General features: G+C 46.0%; 1 protein-coding gene across 7 annotated transcripts in view; it reads right to left on the reverse strand.

Moving 5' to 3' along the window:
• LOC129211520 (monocarboxylate transporter 2-like) overlaps positions 1-12981 on the reverse strand; it is a 50202-nt gene that overhangs the window by 9353 nt on the left and 27868 nt on the right. For all 7 annotated transcript variants that reach the window (XM_054838730.1, XM_054838732.1, XM_054838736.1 and 4 more), the window contains one exon: positions 4596-4739. In XM_054838730.1, coding sequence (XP_054694705.1) covers positions 4596-4739 — 144 coding nt within the window. The remainder of the gene's footprint in view (positions 1-4595; positions 4740-12981) is intronic.

Consider the following 12981-nt stretch of genomic DNA (forward strand, 5'->3'; position numbering starts at 1 on the left):
TTTGCACTGCAAATCTTGGGTGGCAAACCTAGCACAAAGGGTTTGCTTCAGAATAAACTGACCCTATACCCTCAATGAGTGCTGGCTGGTTTTGGCCAGACACAGCAGTCTTGTCGGAGGAGAGGATGGATCAATTAAAAAACAAAAATGACAACTCTCAAGTTTGAGGAAGGTTGTTCTGGCTTGGACAGTGGTAACCACCAAAGTGCATCCTTCTCACGTGCGGCTGGGGCTGGCACCCCTGTCCGTGGGCGGTGGGCACCCAACACTGCTGCCGGGCAGACAGACCTGAACAGAAAATAACATCACCCTTCTCAGCCACTACTAATTTGGTGGTGTGGGCAATTCAGATCTGATGGCAAAAGTTTAAGAAGTCTGCAAGTACACAGCAAAACAACCACTGAGGATGCTAATTAAATAGGACCCTAGAGTGTTTCTTTTAATTAAAATTTATTTTTATTGCATTTAGATACATAAATGGTATTATAAATCTGCATTGCTAATTCAGTTAACCAGCCTCTCTTGCACAGGTGAAATCTGAAGGCAGAGATACCAAATGCTGTGATGGTCTCAACTTTCTGTGGTTCTGTCTGAGAGCACTAGTATATCATGATCTCTTATTTTCAAGCATTTCTATGATGTGTAGTATTTCCTTAAAAAATTTAAATTTTCAGAACTCCATCAAAATTACATTTAAAAATGATGCCACATATTTTCCACCCTAGCATCCAGGAAAGAATGAGCCACATTAGAACAAAGCAGAAGTGTAATCCTTGAAGTGATTAAACCAGAGAACATGAATTCTGAAAATAGGGTCATGCAGATTTTTTCTTGTTCATTAGTCTATATAATTAGTTTGTTTAACTGTGCAGTACATAATTAGGCATATTGCTTTACAGAAGAGAATTTAGAAAGGTCAAGGTCCTCAAAATTAATTAAGGAACACTATCATTAGTCCCTGATAGAGTATAATCCAAATGATCCAGCAGAATTCAACTGATGTTTGATAGCTTCAGTTTGAATGGGTTTACAAAATTATGATTTTTGCCAGGATTCTTTTTTTTTAAAAAAATTACTTGGAAGTTTACAATGTTAAAAATAAATTGAAATGGCAACATATTAAAATTAGTCTTGGTATGAATCACATTCTCAGCGTGAACTTTTCTAGATACTCCATATATTTGGTAGGACGTGTCTGTGGGAAGTACAGCCTGCTCGTAATGCATAAGGGACCAAATTCATCCCCGTGAAGAGGGCTGACCTGAGAACTGTGGAGGCAAAACACAGCCTTGGTTAGAGAACACCCTTGATGGTGCTCAGGTATAGGAATGCATCTTCTTTCACCTGAGAAGATGCAACGCAGTGGACTGGAGTTTGCTTTAACTCTGTATTTCCCAGGCTGGTAAGTGCAGATATCGAAACATCATTTCCACAGAATAATTTTTGGTAGGGACCTACCACGTGTCATGCGGAGAAGAAAAATTAGACTGGTTGCCAGCTACCCACTTAACCAATAATCAACTCAAATTTTTTATTATATGAACATTAATTTGCCAGTCAGACAAATCTAATTTAATATTACCTCATGCTCTTCCCATTAATTAGAGAGTTTCAAATTGACTGACTGGAATTTCAATTTACTTTAAGCTTTTGGCTGACTTTAGTTGGAAATATTTTTATCCATTTTATTCCAGTTTTCAGAAACTACAGCAGCTTTGCCATGGCTGAAATTGTCACTCAGATAACCACATTTTCTCCGCAGGTATATGACAGAGAGACCTATTGGTGGTGGTGCGTGAACAGAGGCAAGCCCATGCCAGCAGGAGCATCCTTCCCTAGATTAAATACATCTCCCTCGTGTTAGAAGGAAATAAGTGGTGCTTCGGGAGTCAGCTATGTAGCTATTGATCTTGTTCTTAGTTTATTAGCAAGGGAAGATCCTACCAGGTATTTCAGTGCTCAAGACTAACAGCTGAGGCAAAGACTCCAACCTCATTAGTCAACGTGCTTCACCCTAGATCCCATTTTATTTTGTGGCAGTCTAATTGGTACAGATTGAACTAAACTCCGACCAGTTGTTATTGCCTTGTATTTAGCTTTGAAATCTGCTGCTACTACCTCAGACTTGAAGAAGAGGTTGCATGCCTAAACACCTATTTAACGCATCCAGGCTGGCATCTATCCAGGTCGACAGCTTGCAAACCCCATTTCTTTTTCTAAGCGCTATAGGGAAACAAGTGAGGAAGAGAACATGGGTTTTACAGCGTACGCAAAGTGCCTCGTGTGCCAATCAAGGACAGAACTGCTTCAGAGCTGTCTCTGACAGCGGAGCCCGGCCCCTGCTCTGCGTGCAAATGGGAGAAGACATAATCAAGAAAGCATTTGAGATTGCCGTGTCTAATCCCTCCACCGTAAACAGATACTTCCTGCTCTGCTCCCCTGAAGAGATTTCTATTAATATGCCAAAGGCACAGGACTGTAGCAGAGACCTCCTAGTACCAACTGTCTTGTTTTTATCTCCATGCCTGCGAATTACATGAACACGGTCTTTTACATCAGTCTGTTTCCTTTTCAGGCTAGTAGGAAGGAGGCTAGAAAGAGCCTGATGTTCACAGGTTGCTTTACAGTCATTGCAAATCGCCTTTACGGAAGCCTCTCTCCCCATACAGTAACACTGTCTCAGCTGCATGATGAGCAGGCAGCTTCGTAATTGCCCTTGAATGCTTCCATGTTAGGCCTGACCAGCAAAAGCACTTCAGGCGTAATTAGAGGCATCAGGCATGTTAGAAGGATTACAAGAATATTCCTCTCTCCATCAAATTAATATTCCTTCCCCAGCACACACACACCATGTCTGGAAACGATGGGTTATTAGTGTAGACCTCATCCATGCAGCTGCCCTCGTTCAGCAAGCGGGAGGGAAAGATGTACACAACAAAAAGTGCGCTTTGCTCTGAGGAAACATCACAGCATTAAAGACGAGGGAGACACAGGGACAGCTTTGGTCCTGTACCCCGTTGCTGGCACGAGGGTTACACGTGTGCATTGAGCACAGCTTGTACTATCAGCTCTCTGGGATGGGCGACAGACCAGATGTGGACCAAAAAAAGAGCAGGGTCTTCGTAAATCCTAGGCCCATTGGGATTAGGCACAAAATTCCCTCCTGGCACATTTTTAGACAAGTACCTTTGAAAAGAGGAGTTGATTCCTTCCTGCAGCACTGTTCCTTGCCTGAGCCCTTCTGCTCACCAAATGCATATAGTTTTAGCAAAGGATTTATGGTTTCTGTGTGCTAATCCAGCATTAGTCAACTTGCTAGAGGACATTTGTTTAGCAGGGAATAATGCAAGCTCATGCATCAACGAATATTGAATTTATCCATGGGAGACATCGGTTATTTTTCTCTCTCATCACTTTGTTTCTGGAATCTCTTTCAAGGAATCTGCAAGATTTATGCATTCAGTAATACCACAGTTTCATCTAACTACAGTGACTCCCCTTAGAAAGAGTAAGGGTTAAAAGAGGGAATCCTACATGGGGATTTATTCACTACTGTACAGATTTTATAAAGTAATATTGGTGTAGGAGAACAGGGTGACAAACTTTCTGTCCCAATTTAGTTTGCTAGTGGCTGGTTGTATTGATTTTAAATGTTGAGCTCGCACTTTTCATGTTCAGAAAGCAGCAACACTTAATGTGGCTGCAGAGAGATAGGGAACATTCATTAAAACGTATACCTTGCAACCTCAAAAGCCAATTTTGAACTCATTGTGTCATGATTTCAGGCAGATGTCCTAGCTGCACTGGAAGAAACATCAGCTGTACCTTAGCCAAAATAATCGAACAAAATTGCTTACAATTAGGCATCTATACTCACAGAGGTGGAGAACTCTAATCCATCTACCTTTAAAAGCAATAACCCCACACCTGCAGGCTTTAAAGATGCAGGACTCAGCCTATGCCTTCTCCTGTTTGAGTTTCCAAAATGGAAACTCGTATTTCAATACCAAAAATTCAAACCGTAACTTCAATAAGGAAATACGGATGTATTTGTTTCACAGTAGGGAGAATATTGCATATTTTCAATCAACTCCAGTGGTTATTATTTTCAGATAAAGGACCTCCTAACCTCACAAGCAGGCAAAGGGCAAGTAAACCAAAGCAAACCCCTGAAACCTCATTTCATATATCTCGTAGAGGAAAGATAACACACAGTAATACAGGAACACAGGTGCTTTCTTCATAGTCGCACTTGTGTCTGCTTGCCCAGGGCAGAGCACAGTCAACCCGCATTCACTTCAGCGGGAGCTGAGGGCGCCGATGGCCATCCTCACCATCGCCTCTGGCAGAAAGCACTCAGCTGCAAAGAGCACATCCCCTGTAAGACCCCGCACGCGATGTTCAGCCAGGGGCATGGTGCTCAGCAGAGGAAATGATCTTTGCTAAAGCTCATCTGGAGCAGCTGACGAGCGAGGGCCCCTGTCCCACCAGCTTTTCATCTTACCAGGTTCCCATTGCATTTGGCTGAGGTGCCCAAGGGTGGGTATCAGAAGAGGACCTCAAGTGTGGGTGGAAAGGAGACGCTTTCTTCTTACCTGTGATGAAGCCCACGCAGATGTAGAGCTGCAGGATGCTGGTGCAGAAGGCAGCTGAGACCATCCCGATGCCACACAGCAGGCCTCCAAATATAACCACGGGTCGACTGCCATAGCGGTTTACTAAAATACTGCTAATGGGACCTGGGGAAAGAGTGCAAAATGGTTCCTGAGGTAAGTATCTTCTGACAGAAGGGCATGTTTGTCACAGACCAGGTAAAACTCTGCAATGTCAGCGCCCCGAGGTGCTGCTGACAGCTTCTAGGGTGACTTCAGGAAGAAGATGGAAAAAGAGAGAAAGAAGATCTGCACTGCATGGAGATGGCAGCATGTCCCATGCCACACAGTGGCTGTGTAGCTGGGGACAGCTCCCGCCTCCAGGACTTTAAAGTGTCATCAGAGAGGGGAAACGGCAATAACAAAACAGGTGGACACCTGACCCCAGTGTAGGAGCTTCTTGATTTATTATCATGCTAAACCATACACAGAAAGCAGTGGTTCATATTACGAAGCTGATATCATGAATACTGTTGCATATTTAATGCCTCTATTTAATGCAATTCCAATACTGCTGACCAGGACTGAAGCTTCAGCAGAACAGTTGTTAATTAAATCTTAACAGCAGTCTACGTAGGTAGAAACAGTTTGGGATGATGGATTACTGGAGCTCAGAAGAACCAGTTTGGTCTTGCATTCATGTAAAGAGGTGGTTCAGGAAAGTGCAAAATTATGAAAGAGGGAAATGGCTTAACAAAGACTGTGCCTGCTGAAAGGAAGCATTGAAATCTGAGGAAGTGAAACATGCCAGCAGCTTTGGGTGGAGGAGGAAAGAAGGGAGCTCTTGTGTATAGTAGTCTCAACGAGCTGGAGGACCACTAAAAATCAGAATCACAGGATAATGTATGTTGGAGGGACTTTGAAGGTCTCAGGACCAGCCTCCTGCTCAAAGCAGAGCCAACTGTGAAGTTAGATCAGGCTGAGAAGTCAGAATGAGAGAAAGCAAACTGAGCAGGAAAGAGCGGTCCAGAAGTTAATTTATGAGATGTAAGAAAAAGATTCTGTATTACCCAAAAACCCTGGACCAAAAAGCTGCAAAAATGATAATGGAAATGAGGCAGGGGGATACAGGCAGCATTTAGTATTTTATCTTACCTGACAATTTCTGGTGCTGTTCAGCACACAGCAGTGGTGTTTCAGAGCCCCGTGTGCCTGTTTGCCTTCATCCCTGCCGTTATGAACAGCCCAAACTGTCCACATACAGATTACTGGAAATGGGTATTTTAAGCTTACAGGCATCTCTGAAGAGTTTGACTGTGGGACCTACCTCACCACAGAGCCATTTGGTAGGATATTTACCTTTGCTTAAATAATCTCAGCCAGAAATAGTGCCAGAGCAGTTCCCAAACCCTGCAAACCACAGCACGCTTGAGCACAGGAGCGAGACCCAAAAACCCCAATATCCCCTCAGCATGGCTGACAGCATCCAAACAAGTTCTCAGCTGTTATAATGTCCAAGAACAAAAAACAGTAGGTATGACTGGTTTAATCTAGAGAATGAAGCCCATCATTACATCTGTAACACCTAAAATACTTTCCACTAGACGTAAGGTCAAAATACTCATAAATGAAATACACACCAGCACAGTCTTAACAGCATCCCTGTAACTGCGATCTGTGAGCTGGTCCCATCAAATGCACCATTCAATTAAAATTTCTGTTAGTGTATGATTATGTGGAGAGTTTTTTCTCCTAATCCTATAAGTAGATTCACACACATGCATCCTTTTGCTGCACAGAATACAACAGCATTCAAGGAGGAGTTCTGGGGAAAGAAATACATGTGTCAGATCAGCACAGCAGGAAAGGGACCCCTTTCTCACTGAGCTTCTCCCGGTCAGGGCCTGGATTTGCATCATGCTTGAGCTGGTCTCAGCGTGTCCTGTAATTCAATAGAACGAGCCAGTGTTCCTCGGAAAGGCAGCGCCGCATTCATCTGCAGCCTAAGGGCACACAACTCTTCCATTTTTCAATTTTCCACATGTCCGCATTTCTCCAGAATCAATCTAATTACTCAACTAAGAAAATGTGGTTTTAATTACCTTCTCCCGCTGGAAGGGGGCTTTCACATCAGTCCTAAAAGTACAGGATGTGGTACCACGGAGCAGAGCATTTGAAGCCCGTAGGACTTCTGCTAAGGCCCCTCTCCTGCTCTGATTTGGGGCAGCTCCCAGGGGAAGAAGTCCCTGCTATGAAAAGTAAAACAAAATGCTCACTCAGGTCCCACTATTGCAGCATCCAGGAGAAGGGAAATATGGATCCACATCCCTCTTGCTCCCGTCCATAAGCTGTCATATTGGCTTCACCCATCAGTAAGGATGGGTTTGGACCATGACTGCAGATGATGAACTGGAAGGGGCTGAGCGTGGGACACACTGCTCTGCTTCCCAGCTACAGGGATGACCCAGGGTAGAGGCTGGAGTAGATGAAAGCAAAAGTTCATATCCCAACCAGTGGCTTTACAAATGAGAGCACCCTTCCCATGCCCTGGGGCACCCTCCCTGAACATGCAGTGCCCCCAACCACATCCCAACTTCCCAGCCATCACTTATTAAGCCATGAGACTGCAATTGCTCCCTGTTCTTGTCTTGCGTGATCTCTCAGCAGTGCTTTACAGCAGGTCTGCGTGACCTTCAGCAAACAGCCTTCATCTGCTGTAACCAGCATTATCAGTTTTTCAGGGGGATAATCAGTCCCACTTGTTTGCCAGCCTGGGCGGGAGAGCTGTGGTCTCAAAGTTGTTATCTGCCTGGGCTGGGCCGCGCTCACAGGGAACTGTGACAAACTTCAGAAGCAACATGAGCCTTTCTCCTTCGCAGCCTGAAACCTTAAGCCCAGGCCTTGCGAACCTGCTTTGCTAAAGAAGCACGGCATACAGGATCACAGCACACGCTTGTGAGTGACAGCATTTGATCTCACCCACGTAGGACTGAGGGTCAGAGACCTCTGAGACATTAAATGCAGCCAGTTAGAGGAAAAAAATAGGAGCAGAGCATCTGGACTAAACAGATGAAGGCCATGATGAGCACTCAACCTGCAGGGAAAGCATCAGCTAGACCTTTATAAGACATCAGAGAATCCAACCCAAGGCCTCAAATAGTTGGGAAACCAAACTTCCCTGAGCTGCTGCTCATAGGCCAAATGTTTTGTAATAGTCCTGAGCAGACCTTTCAAATGCACTGAAGCAAACGCAAAATCACATCCCCAAAATTACTTCCACTTAAGTCATTTGAACCTACAGAAACGTCCATAGGCTTTAATGGAGCAGCCTTTCAAAAGCTGTCCCATCTCTCGGCAGCAACCGGCGCACGCGATGTGTCACATAGCTGTGCACACTTCAGCACGCAAACCCTGCCACCCTGGGCAGGCACACTGAGCACAGACACGTACACCCTCACCCTGCCCAGATGTCCTCAGTGATCAGCATCACACCCAACAGATCTAAATGCACCTCTCCTGCCCTGCTCTGCCACGTGCCACCCGTAGTGTATTTCTTGCAGGGGGCTGATTAGCCATCAAACATTAGATAACTTTAACGACGGTGTTCTGGAAAGCTTCGGAAAACATCAAATAGCTCAAGTCAGGGCAGAAGAATTAAGAAGAGGGAACAACAAAGCCAGCACCGCAGTTGTGGGAAATAGGAAACATGATTACTGCTTTGCTTGCAGCTATTGCAAAAATTAGAAGTGTGACAGCCCCTGGAAACATGGTGGAATTGAAAAGCAGGACCTGTCATTTACCACTTACTCAGCCTGCATGAAAAGAATAAAGATACTGTATATTACCACACAGAAACCAATTATGGTAACAACACGTGCAGCTCAGATCCCAAGGCACCTTTACTTGCTAATACCTGCCCGGCCAAACGTGCAGGAACCACAGGCTCCCTGGCCTGGCATCCAGACTAAATCATCCTTCCTTCCTGCGAGCCGCCAGCAGGAGAAGCTAACGGGAGTCGGGGTGATTTTTGTCTCTTAATTTACAGAGTCAGGTGAGGACAGGGCAAGAAAAACAGCTGGCAAAATTCTAAAAAGATGCCATTTACCTGGCTTGACCTTGCAGAAGCAGCCACACAAATGCTGTCAGAGTCCCTAAAAAGTCATGGTGAGGAGCAAAAGCCACCTCAGGTGCTGAGCGTGTCCCCGATGCATGGCTTCTCTGGGACCAGAGCAGGCAGGGCTAGTGTCAGCCAGCCAGCACTGTCCCCACACCTCCACCACCATGGTGGCATCACAACCTCTGATGAGGAAATTAGGAGTAAAATTTAATCACCCTTTTACACCCCAATACAAGGATGAGGCTGATGACACAGGAGTGCCAGTGCTTCACTGCAGGAAGGGATGGCATTTCCACCCAGCCAGCCTTAGGAAACAAAGCAGCCCCTCCCACAACCCAGCAAGTGGCTTCCTCCCTCCTGACAAAATTCCAGATGCAGTGATCATTTATCATCCATCGCAAGAAGATGACACAGACAGCAGAGGGCACGAGGGGATGCTGAGCCTCATCCTGCTGCTGGCTTTGCTCAGAGCCGTGCCCGTGGCTCTGCACCTCCCCTGGCTCGCAGGGCACTGCTGGGGGACACGCTCTCCAGTGGAGCTACCACCATCGCCTGGGTAAGAGCAAGGAAAGCCCGCTCAGAAATGCCTTGGTGTACACCCCAAGCCCTTGCAGAGCAGGGTGCATACAAAGGGGGTTCTGCTTGCAGAAAAACTCTACAGTCTAGGGAGCAACTGTTCACACCAAATATCCCCTAAAGATGCTGCTGGGATCATGGCACTCCTGGAAGACTGATGTAATGTAAAGCACTATCCTCAGCCCATATAAATCATGCTGGTTTAGCGCCTGTCCTGCATAAAGCCTCTCTTTTCTCATACCTGTGGCAGATTTCCATTCGTTGTTAGCTGGTACATGAAAGGCCATGTCAAAGAAGCTGATCTTGGTGGCAAGCAAAACACAGGAACTCGCCGGTGGGAAATAAAGCAAGCCCTAACTCATTTGTTAGCTTGTCCAATTACTTTTCACCTTGAGTTTTGTGTTTGCAGAAGTGAAAAGGACCCTGAAGAGGAGATTGTAAAACCATAAAGAAAATGCAAAATACCCTGGACTCTCCTGTCTTCTCCTCCACAAAGCTGGGCCATCTTGTCATTTATTCTTTTTGAGCCGCTGAACTATGATCCAGACAGGATCATAACGCAGAGCTGGCATTTAACAAGAAATATCAATCCAGACTGGCTTAAACCCTTGCAAGTATGACAGTGCTCAAAAAATAGACACCTGAATTGCCTGTTTTCCGCAATAAGCCTTATGAATTTTTTATGAGCTGCAAAACTTCCAGTGTTGATGCAAAACATCAATGTATTTTTAACAAGGACTAAAACATTCTTCTCTCCTATACCTCTGACCATATATATATCCCTTATTTGTAAAGTATGTTTGTCTTTTTTTTTTTTTTTTTTTTTTTTACCTTAACCTAATACTAACAGAAATAGTTTTTTCCCCTTTTCAGTGGAACCTGACTTGGATGAATTTCTGCTGAAATATTTCTGTGCAGGGCTCTCGGAGAAGCAGCTAAGAGCTGAGACCCTGAAAGACTGAACCCGTAACCCAGAGGCCTCCATGCAACGTGGGTTTTTTCCCAGGTTTCACAAGACTGACCTTCTACCAGTGTAAAGTGGCACAGAGCCATTGCAAATATCGCATGTCTTCTGGTAAGACCATTTGATGGCCACGCAGATGATAAAATAGCAATATTAAAATAGTCCACTGCACGGACCCCAGTGCTGGCAGATTTGGGACCACCAGTGCTTTTCCCACTTTTTGGCAGTGACAAGTGGCTCTAAAGAGCTGTTACTGTACAGGGACATTGGTCAGCACCAAAAGATCTGCCCAGAACGTTAATATTTTCCAAACTGCTGTGAAAACACAGATAACACTAAGGAACTCAGCACGACGTGACTGGCGTTGCCTACGTGGAGTCACTGGGGCCATAAGAAGGAGCGGAGCGTACTCAGCTGGGAGGAAAGGGGGGGAAATAATTTATACTAATAAACCAAAGTCTATTACTACACTAGTAGTAAAGCAATGACAGGAGCAGCTCTGCAATTTCCTCAGTAATAATCTCATTCCCTTGGTGGCATAACAACACTGCCTTTGGCCTTGTAATTTATCCACCAGGGTACCAGCCCATTGTAACAGAGCAACCTCCTCATTACCCCACAAATGAAAGCAAGTGCCCCCGCGTTATTAACACGCTCTCCGAATTCACCGGCCTCCCGAGGTGGAGGGCATCAGCGTCAGCAATCAGCACCCAGTAACGATGCACGCCCCAAAAGGCCTGAGAAAACACAGGGCACAGTCCCAAAGGCAGGGGGAAAGGGATGAGAGGGTTAAAATGTGCAGCCTTTCAGTCTTTTGCTTTGCTACAAGAGAAGTCCAAGGTCCAGGACCGGGGTGGCTCATGGTCTTAAGTATTTGTCGCCGGGGCTTGGAGAACTGCCGTTCACCAGCTGACCCATGTTAAATGAGCCCTGCACGTGCCTGCTCCAAATCACCAGAGGAGAAGAATTGCTGGTACCTGGTAATAATACAGTCTATTAATAGTCTCAACTGCTTGGTTCAGATGGTTTGTTTTGCAGCTGCAATGGCTGAGGAGCTCCCACACAACTGGTTCTTCCTCAGGCAGTGCTGCTGGAGACAGGATGACTGTGCACGCTGGTGCTAGAGGACAAGCGGCAGCGAGCAAACGCCCCAGCTGACAGCCATGGTATCAGATACCCCTCTGCCAGACCCCAAAGGGCAGCTTCCAAAGACCTGTCCACCCCTAAACTGCCCTGATGCCTTCTGTTAGTAGTACTTTGTACTGCAAATAATTTTTAAATGAGGCTGAAAGCCAGCATACGCACTAGCAGCTCCAAGAGCTAACCCGTCACCAGAAGCTGCCTCTCTTTCTTCCCCATAGGGGAGGAAAATGGTCTGTACATTAAAGGGGGAAATGGCTGCAGTTTCATCACAACCCCCATGAGATGCACAAGCCAAGCACAGGGGACACCACCCGGACGCATGTTACTCGGTCATCAAACTGGTTGGTCCAGGCTCTTTGGTGCTGGGTCTCCTGGGCAGGATTGCCACCATATCCAGATGAGAAGGTAGCGGGTGTAATGGTCTGGTGCAGAAACCAAGCCATGGCAGCCCTCCCTCCTCTGCACCCACCAGGCACGTCCTTGAGAAGCCAGGGACCCTGGCCTCCCGTCAGAAATACATGCATTTGCCACAGCAGCATCCTGTTGTTAAAAAAAGAAGAAAAACAAAGCAGACGAGGCCCACGCTTCAGAAAGACAAAGCGTCCTCTTCCTTATCCAGCAATCTTATCTGATCAGTGCTCTGGCATTTCAATTTCCAGATTACACAGCTGACACGCGCTGCTCCTGCGGCGCACGGAGAAGCCACAGGCCAACAGCTCCAAAATTGGGGCTGGAGCCAAGGTCCTTCGTGTCACTTCGTATTTAGGCAATTAAATATCCACTCCTGCAAGGGGATGGCGTCGCAGGTGACGAGCACGCAGCTGCCTGTGCTCAGTGGTTTCCCCAGACTGCTGGTTTGGATCTCGCCCACACAGCAGATCACAGCCGCTGACCTTCAGAAGGTCATGACTTCACGTTTTTTGAATTTCTTTCCCATGATATTTTAGCTAACCTTTTGCTTTAGGAGGACAGCAGACTTTTATCCCTTCCATCATTTGAAACCCAGCTGCAGAACATGAGTTCCCTACGCAGCTGAAACACCTATTCCCTGGGATCAGCAGCCCCTCCTTACCAGTCTTAACACAAGCAAATTGGCCCCTCCCTGGCCATGCTCTCCAAAGAGCTTTGTCCACCTCCTGGAAGCCATACATAATTTGACCAAGAGACCAGCTACGCCGAAGAGCCATCCAGGGGCAGAAAAGCTGCAATGCTGCAGGACAGGTTGGCATCAAAGCTCTCGCACTCCTTCCTACGGCAGCACACAAACCACGTGCCGTACTGACCGGGGGAAGAAGCTTTCACGTGTTTGAACTTCACTGAGGGGAGTGGATTATAACTTACTCCTGGGCTTAACACCTGTCCATGAAGCATTAACAACTCCCCAACCAAAATTCTTCGCTTTGTTCTTCCTAGTTCTTATTAATCTCGGGTTTTATTAAGTCTATCACATCTCTATTACTGCTGCCTGGTGACCTTGCTAGCTCCAATGAAGGGCGAAATGATAAAGCTTTATGACCAAGTCCACGAACACAGAAATATTTCACCTGAACCTATAAGTGCTATTATCGCTTTTAAGTAGAACAGGGCTA

Source organism: Grus americana, chromosome 11, assembly GCF_028858705.1.
Source record: "Grus americana isolate bGruAme1 chromosome 11, bGruAme1.mat, whole genome shotgun sequence".
In the NCBI taxonomy this organism is placed as follows: Eukaryota; Metazoa; Chordata; class Aves; order Gruiformes; family Gruidae; genus Grus; species Grus americana.